This window comes from Mus pahari, chromosome 10 (assembly GCF_900095145.1).
Source record: "Mus pahari chromosome 10, PAHARI_EIJ_v1.1, whole genome shotgun sequence".
Lineage (NCBI taxonomy): Eukaryota > Metazoa > Chordata > Mammalia > Rodentia > Muridae > Mus > Mus pahari.
Genome location: NC_034599.1, coordinates 17157974 through 17166841, shown reverse-complemented (window position 1 = coordinate 17166841; position 8868 = coordinate 17157974). Strand labels below are relative to the sequence as shown.

The 8868-nt window shown below is 53.7% G+C and overlaps 1 protein-coding gene across 4 annotated transcripts in view; it reads left to right on the top strand.

The window, feature by feature from the left end:
- Positions 1–8868, top strand: part of Dock6 (dedicator of cytokinesis 6) — a 52329-nt gene that overhangs the window by 34283 nt on the left and 9178 nt on the right. For all 4 annotated transcript variants that reach the window (XM_021207875.1, XM_021207877.2, XM_029542910.1 and 1 more), the window contains 11 exons: positions 112–272; positions 651–833; positions 1685–1811; positions 2123–2207; positions 3238–3334; positions 3427–3561; positions 4609–4761; positions 5029–5187; positions 6316–6416; positions 8191–8383; positions 8467–8610. In XM_021207875.1, coding sequence (XP_021063534.1) covers positions 112–272; positions 651–833; positions 1685–1811; positions 2123–2207; positions 3238–3334; positions 3427–3561; positions 4609–4761; positions 5029–5187; positions 6316–6416; positions 8191–8383; positions 8467–8610 — 1538 coding nt within the window. The remainder of the gene's footprint in view (positions 1–111; positions 273–650; positions 834–1684; positions 1812–2122; positions 2208–3237; positions 3335–3426; positions 3562–4608; positions 4762–5028; positions 5188–6315; positions 6417–8190; positions 8384–8466; positions 8611–8868) is intronic.

Genomic DNA, 8868 nt, shown 5'->3' with positions numbered 1-8868 from the left:
AAAGAAAGAAAGAAAGAAAGAAAGAAAGAAAGAAAGAAAGCACGTGCCATTGCTCCCGCCTAAACTGAAGTGCTTACCAATGTCTCCTTCTTTCATCTATTCTGCTCGCAGAGGGCTCGGGGCAGCGGTCAAGACTGGCTTCCATGCTGGACTCAGACACAGAAGGTGAAGGGGATATCGGAGGCACCATCAACCCATCTGTGGCCATGGCCATTGCTGGGGGTCCCCTGGCTCCTGGCTCTCGTACCAGCATTTCCCAGGGACCTTCAACAGTAAGTCTGAGGCTCATCCCCATAGAAACCTTTGAAATGAAGCCCATGTCACTGGCTGGGGCTGGGGCTGGGGCTGGGGCTGGGGCTGGGGCTGGGGCTGGGGCTGGGGCTGGGGCTGGGGCACAGTTGCTAGAGTGCTTGCCTAGCATGCATGAAGTCCTGGTTCCTTCCCCAGCAGCACATGGGATGGTGCACATGTGTGATCTCAGGTGGGAGGCCCTGAAGTTTAAAGTCTTCAGACTATGTCATGAGTTTGACGCCAGCCTGTGTCCCAAACAAAACAAAAGAGAAAGGAACTCATACCATGAGATACAGTTGGGTACCGTTCACCTTCTCTAAGGAAAATAGAAACTGATTCTGTTCCCTCTCTGCACCTAGGCAGCTCGCTCAGGCTGTCCCCTCTCTGCTGAATCCAGCCGGACCTTGCTGGTGTGTGTGCTGTGGGTCTTGAAGAATGCAGAGCCGGCGCTCCTGCAGCGCTGGGCTGCCGCCCTGGCCCTGCCCCAGCTGGGGTGCCTCCTCGACCTACTCTACCTCTGTCTGGCTGCCTTCGAGTACAAGGTATGACTGGGCAGGTGATCCTGAGCTGGGGTGAGCTCAGCATTCCTCCAGAGCCCCCGCAGCAGGAGCCTAGAGGGAAGGGGCAGACTGTCTGTGCGTGAGCTTCTGTGAACCGAGGCTGAAGGGTGGACTGTGTCCTCAGCTCGCCAGTAAGGTGTCACATGACCTCACCAGAATGTTGCCCTGGAGATGGCCTCAGTTGTAGAGTGTTGGGCTAGCATGTGTGAGGGCCATCCATCCCCAGCGTGGACGAGAATGAGAAGGATAGAAGGGCGGGGGGAGACCACATAAGCCTGTTGTCCCTAGCACTTGGGTGCAGGGGCATGAGCAGGAGTTCAAGACAAGCCTGGACTCTTTGAGGCTCTGCCTTAAAAATGAGGAAGTTGGGACTGGAGAGATGGCTCAGTGGTTAAGAGCACTGACTGCTCTTCCAGAGGTCCTGAGTTCAAATCCCAGCAACCACATGGTGGCTCACAACCATCTGTAATGGGATCTGATGGCCTCTTCTGGTATGTCTGAAGACAGCTACAGTGTACTTACATATAATAATAAATAATCTTTTTTTTAAAAATGAGGACGTTGGAGAGATAAGGAACAAAGAAAGGCAGGCTGCAGGGGTCTGGTAGAGTCGGTTTCAGGCACTGGAGGAAGTGTGGTAAAGAGGAAAGAAGGAAGGGAGGGAGGGAGGGAGGGAGGGAGGGAAGAGAGGAAGAGAGGAAGAGAATTTAGAGGTGGTGAGATTTTGGAAAGACTGAGCTGTGCATCTGGCCAAAGGCCCTGGAGATAGGAACTGCCTGAGCGGGGGAGTAGGGCTACCTCAGGTCACGTCACACAGGCCTCTGCTCTCCCAGGGGAAGAAAGCCTTTGAGCGGATCAACAGCCTCACGTTCAAGAAGTCTCTGGACATGAGAGCGCGGCTGGAGGAGGCCATCCTGGGCACCATAGGGGCACGGCAGGAGATGGTGCGGCGGAGTCGGGGTGAGACGACAGTGGAGAACTGCTGTGGTGGTACTCGGCTGCAATCCCACTGTTGGGAGATGGAATCAGGGAATCGGTTCAAGGCCAGCTCTAGGAGAAAAAAGTTCCTATCTCACTGTCCTGTACACGGATGTGTGTGATCCCATCACAGTCCGCACAGGCCGTTTGTGTGGTGGTCGGCTGGGCATGTCTGTCTTTACTTAGTCCCGCTTTGCTTAACCCTATATTGGAATCTTCCTGCCCGGGATGTTTCCTTATGCTTACGTATGGTTTTCTGTCTCCACCTATGTATGTACATTTGCGTGTGGCAGAGAGAAGTCCATTTGGAAACCAAGAGAATGTTCGCTGGCGTAAGAGTGTCACACACTGGAGACAGACCTCAGACCGTGTGGACAAGTAGGTTGAATAGCAGATGAGTCTGTTGCTCGTTGCCATGAGGAGTTGCCAGAGGGTCTTAATCAGGGTTTCTACGTTGTGAAGAGACACCATGACCAAGGCAGCTCTCATAAAGGAAGACATTTAGTCATTTAGTCGGGTCTGGCTGAGTTTCAGAGGTTCAGTCCATTATCGTCATGGCAGGAAGCACGGCAGCGTGCTGGCAGACATGGTGCCGGAGGAGGTGCGAGTTCTGCATCTTGATCCCAGGGACACAGCAGACCTCAAAGCCCACCCCCACAGTGACACACTTTCTCCAGCAAGGCCACACTTCCTAATAGTGCCACTCCCTGTAGGTCAAGCACTCACATTCAGGAGTCTACGGAGGCCGTTCCTATTCAAACCACCACAGTGATGCAGGGCCACTTTAAAACAAAAAAAGGGTTTTTCTCTCAGGGTGTGGTGGTGCAGACCTGTAATCCCAGTGCAAGTAGTGAGTTCAAGGACAGGGAGAGCTACACAGAGAGACACACACACACACACAGAAAGAGAGAGAGAGAGAGAGAGAGAGAGAGAGAGAGAGAGAGAGAGAGAGAGAGAGGACGAAATAGAGAAAGGACGAAAGAGAGAAAAGAAAGGAAGTTGTCCTGTGAAATCTACCTCAGTCCCTTCCTAGGGCAGACTCCTACTACCCAAAGACTCAAGCATATCTACCTGTCCCTACCTCTTTTTTTTTTATATCTTTAAATGGGTCCAGGGATATCGTACCACAGGCCTCACCAGTATTATGTCAGTATTCTACCACTGAGCCACACTGTCCCTACCTCCATCTGTTAACTTCTTTAAGCTGAGGCCTAGCCCTTTAACATAAGATCCTTTGGAAACACACTGTGACCATGACATGTGGGCAAGGAAGGAATTCCTTGCTTTAGAGCAGTTTCCAGAGAGCTTTCCCCCCCCTCCCCAGGGACAGCTGCGGGTGGGAGAGCATCTGTTCCTCTGTGCCATTGGTCTGACTCAGTGACATCACAAGCTCTCCCCTGCCCTCTAGGACCAAGGATGAAATGGAACACGAAGCTCTGGTGGACGGAAACCTGGCGACAGAGGCCAGCCTGGTGGTCCTGGACATGCTGGAGATCATCGTGCAGGTAGGGCTCATCCAGTGTCTGTCCCGACCTCTCCTCTCTCGTGACCCCATGCCACCCATGTCTCCTAACGTGTGGATTTCTAACCCATGAAGACAGTGATGCTGTCCGAGGCCCGGGAGAGCATCCTGAGTGCTGTGCTGAAAGTCGTCCTCTACAGTCTGGGGAGCACCCAGAGCGCGCTGTTCCTGCAGCATGGCCTGGCCACCCAGCGGGCCCTGGTCTCCAAGGTGAGCACTCCTAAGCTACAGCCATGTTTCACAGAGATGACAGTGGCTCACTTATTGAGCACCTACTATGTGCTGGACAGGTTCATGACACAGGGAAACCACAGCTGCAGTCCTGATGGCCTACACCTGTCATCCCAGACTTGGGAAGTGGAGGCAGGAGGACCTAACGTTTCAGGTCATCCATTGCTATATAGCAAGTCTAAGGCCAGCCCAGACTGCCTAAGATACTGTTGCAAAATTACAACAACCAAAAACAAAAGACAAGAAGAGAAGAAAAAAATAAAGAAAACTCTAGCAAAAATGTAAATAGTGATCCTGGCTTTGGGAGATAGAATTAGGAGTTCAGGGACATTTTTGGTTCTACAGGGAGTGTAAAATCAGCCTAAGCCCTTTAATCCCAGCACTTGGGAGGCAGAGGCAGGTGGATTTCTGAGTTCGAGGCCAGCCTGGTCTACAGAGTGAGTTCCAGGACAGCCAGGGCTATACANCTGGTCTACAGAGTGAGTTCCAGGACAGCCAGGGCTATACAGAGAAACCCTGTCTCGAAAAAACCAAAAAAAAAAAAAAAAAAAAAAAAAAAAAATCAGCCTAAGCTACATAAAAGACCCTGTCTCAAAAGCCAAGACAAGACGGGCCACCATGGTAGCACAGAGGTGAAGGCACTTGCCATGCAAGTCTGACAGTCTGAGGTCTGGAAGCCACAGTAGGAGAGAACTTATTCTCAAAAGTTGTCCTCTGACCTCCACAGAAAGACGCCCAATGTCAACTCCCATGCACGCATACTCACACACTCATATACACACACTCACACTCACACATATACACACACTCACATATTCACACACTCACAAATAATACATTAATTAAAATGAAACTATAGACCGTGGGTCAAAATTGCCAAAAAGTCACTTGACAGGGTCAGAACAAAGACCCCAATCGTATCATTGGCCACAATCAGAGTGGGTACTTGCCCTGCCCGGTTCTATCTGGGAGCTCCTAGACCCACCCAGGGGCGCTGAACAGCATCTCTCTGGGTCCTGGGGACAGTTTCCGGAGCTGCTTTTCGAGGAAGACACGGAGCTTTGTGCTGACCTCTGCTTGAGGCTCCTGCGACATTGTGGCAGCCGCATCAGCACCATCCGAACGCACGCCAGCGCCTCACTCTACCTGCTCATGCGCCAGAACTTCGAGATTGGCCATGTATGGGGGGCGTGGTCTCCACAGAGCTCGTCTAGGGCTCAGCTTTGGGGGGCGGGGCAGAGCATTGCCACAGGACCCAGGGGCAATCAGCAAGTTTCACCCAGTGTCATGGGCCAGGAAGAAGAGTCAGAAAGTGGGAAATGTGCATGGGCATGTGGACGGGGAAAGGAAGCCATGAGAGCCAACAGGTTAGCAGGGTTAAGATCCTGGTGTGGGGAGTCTGGGCCCTGAGGCTCTCAGGGCAACGCTGCCTCCCTGTTCCATCAGAACTTTGCCCGTGTGAAGATGCTGGTGACCATGTCTCTGTCGTCCCTTGTGGGGACAACTCAGAACTTTAGTGAAGAGCATTTGAGAAGGTCCCTCAAGACTATCCTTACCTATGCAGAGGAGGACGTGGGGCTGAGGGACAGCACCTTCGCTGAGCAGGTGACGCCTTTGGTGGTCCTCCTCTGCTGTGGACAACGTGTGGGTGTGCCTTGATGTCCTTTGGGCTTGTCTCCCTGTCTGTCTGTCTGTCTGTTTATTGGTATTTATATTCAAAACTTTGGTATTATGAGACAAGGTCTAATGCTATAGGCCAGGTTGGCCTCAGACTCATAGCAATCCTCCTGCCTCTGTTACCTGAGTGCTGGGATTTTATGAATGATACACCAAGACAAGCCTTATTTGTGTGTGTGTGTGTTTGAGATAAGTTTTCTCCCTCCCCTTCTCTCTTTTCCTCCTTCCCCCCACCACCTAGTCAAGGAGGCCTAGATCTTGTTATGTAGCTGAGGCTGGCCTTGAACCTGTGACTCTCGTGCCCCTGCCTTCTGTGTTCTGAGGTAACTGGAATCTGAGGCCTCCAACTTCTCTGTCTTCTTGTGGATGTCTCCGTCTTAGCCACGGCTGAGCTGGAGCTCATTCTGTGGCCTAGGATGACTTCTGGCTTGCGGTGATCCTGGCTCTGCCTCCCTAGGGTGGGGACTGCATGGTGTACTCGTGTGCACTCCCAGCCTGCCCTGTTGTTCTCTCCCTAATACACGCGGTTCCTATGCATGCATACTTGTATGTACATGCATGTGGAGGGCAGAGGTCAACAGGGAGGTCTTCCTCAGTCTCTCTCCACCTTATTTTGTTGTGGCAGTGGGTTTGGGGGGGCTTTTTCTTCAGATGGATCTCACTGTGTACCTCTGGCTGTCTTGGATCTTACTATATAGATCAGGCTAGCCTCGGACTCACACGGATGGGCTTCCCTACTTCCCGAGTGCTGGGGTTAAAGCATGTACCACCATGCACAGTTCCATCTTATGTTAGAGACGGGTCTCACCGGACCTGGAGCTCACTGGTTCAGCTAGTCAGACTGCTCAGTGGCGCCCACTCTACTTCTGCCCCCAGCACTGGGATTGTAGCCAAGCCTCACCATGCTTGGCTCTTTACTTGGGTGCTGGGAATCAAACTCAGGTCCCTGCGCTTGCATGGGAAGCACTTTGCCCACCGAACCGTCCCCCAGCCCCTCTCTCCCAGCCAATCCTGACCCCATTGCCCTTGCTGACCCTAGACTTCCCCGTGCTCCAGGTCCAGGACCTCATGTTCAACCTGCACATGATCCTGACAGACACAGTGAAGATGAAGGAGCACCAGGAGGACCCTGAGATGCTCATGGACCTCATGTACAGGTGAGGGCAAGAGTCAGGCAGGGGTGGAGGGGTGGAGGGGCAGAGGGGCGAGGGCAGTCAGGGAGGGAGCTGGGGAGGCTGGGGAGAGGGAGTGGGGGCGCAGGGGCAGAGGGAGGGAGCTGGGGAGGCAGGGGGGAGGGAGCTATGGAGTGGGGGGGAGGGAGTGGTTGGGGGGGGTGGTCACCATGCCAGAGGCAGGGGAGCCGGGAAGGACTGTGGAAGGCAGCAGTTTAGACCAGCAAGTCTGCTCAGTAAAGACACCTGCCACCAACACTGGTGACCTGAGTTCAAGCCCCAGGGCACACATGGTGGAAGGAGAGAGCCAATTCCCTCAGGTTGTCCTCAAGCTGACATACATGCATGATACAGCACATATGTGCCCTCCTCTCCACACATATATTATCCATATGTAGAAAATAAAACAAGTGTAAAACAAAACCAAAAAAAAAACAGGGAGGTCCAGGTCACTCAAGCTCACCATTTTGGAGGTTTTGATTTGTAGCAGTTGGCCCGTAGCTTCTTTGGGCCTGTGAGAGGGCTCCACCCTGCGGCAGGAGCTTGTGGCCCACTGAAGCCACTCACCTCGTGGTGAGGAAGCTAGGCAGCCGGCAGGAAGAGACTGGGTCCCACAGAAAGTGAAAGTGAAGAAAATATGTAGCGGCCATGACTGTGATGCGGTTGATAGGCGGTCTGCCCAGCACACGCGTGGCCCGGGCTCATCTCCAGCAGTGCGGGAACGGCCCTGTGAGCGCTGGCCGCCCCAGCCGCGGGAGGTGGGCGCGGGAGAGGTTTGAGGTCATTCGTGGCTACATGGGGAGTTGGGGACAGGGTTCTAGTAGTTTTGTTTGTTGTTTTGTTTTGTTTTTATTTTGATTGTGTAGACAGGGTTTCTCTGTGTAGCCCTGGCTGTCCTGGAACTCACTCTGTAGACCAGGCTGGCCTCGAACTCAGAAATCCGCCTGCCTCTGCCTCCCAAGTGTTGGGACTAAAGGCGTGCAGTACCAGGCCGGCTTTCTATTGCTGTGAAGGATACTGACTAGAAGCAATTTGGGGAGAAAAGGTTTATTTGACGCATATGTCCCAATCACGTTCTGTCACAGAGGCAGGAAGTCAGGGCAGAAGGTGAGGGCAGGAGCCAAAGCAGTGGCCAGGGAGGAACAGGGCCCGCTGGCTTCTCAGACAGCCCAGGACCACCTGCCCAGGGCTGTCATCACCCACAGTGGGCTGCACCCCACGGACTTGCCTACAGGCCGATCTTATGGACACATCTTAGGTTTCTTCCCCGATGACTCTACCTTGTGCCAAGTTGACAAAAAGAACTCGGCCGGGCAGGTGGCTAGCCGGCGGGGTACATGACCCCCCTGCCTCAGAAAACAGCAACGGAAAGGGAAACGGAAAGAGATTCATCCCAGCACCACATTAAACTGGGCATGCGCCACACACCTGTCATCCCAGCCCTCAAGAGGGAGAAGCAGAAGGTTCAGAAATTCAAAGTAGTCCTGAATTCCGTAGAGTTCCGGGCAGGCCTGGGTTATATGAAACTTTGTCTCAAAAAATAAAAAAGGAAAAAGGAAAAAAAGAAACGTTAAACAGGGCAGTGAGGATGAGTAAAAGGATGGAGACAACAGGATTGGCTGAAGGGGCGGGGCCGCAGTGGGGCGGGGCCGGGGCGAGGCGGGGCCAGGCTATAGGGGATGGTTAGATGGGTGCAGAGGAGGGGCGGGGCTGGACAAAAAGAGACAGGTGCTCATCCCTCTGCTGTCCTGGACCCCAGAATTGCCCGGGGATACCAAGGCTCTCCAGACCTGCGGCTGACATGGCTGCAGAACATGGCTGGCAAACATGCAGAGCTGGGCAATCATGCAGAGGCTGCCCAGTGCATGGTCCACGCCGCTGCCCTGGTGGCCGAATACCTTGCCCTCCTTGAGGACAGTCGCCACCTGCCCGTGGGCTGTGTGTCCTTCCAGGTGAGTGCTCAGGGTGCCTGGGAGGTAGAGGAAGGTCCATTTGGGGGAAAGCTGGGTCTGATGCCACCTCCTCCCCTCCCCAGAATGTCTCATCCAATGTGCTGGAGGAGTCTGCCATCTCTGATGACATCCTGTCACCAGATGAGGAGGGCTTCTGCTCTGGGAAGAACTTCACAGAACTGGGTCTGGTGGGGCTGCTGGAGCAGGCGGCCGCCTACTTCACCATGGTGAGGCCTGGGGCTTTAGCAGACAAGCCTAGGACAATGTGGTGTCAGACAGCTTGCCAAACATTTTCCTGCCTGGGGATTTAGAATGGGGAGTAAGAGGTGGGCATGGCCGTGCATTGGGGACACTGAGGCAGTAGGTAAGTTTGGAGGTTTACGCCAGCGTGGACTACCGAGCCATTTTCCCCCAAAGAAAACAAAATTGGCTAGGGCAGAGGCTGGGGCTGGGGCTGGGGCTGGGGCTGGGGCTGGGGCTGGGGC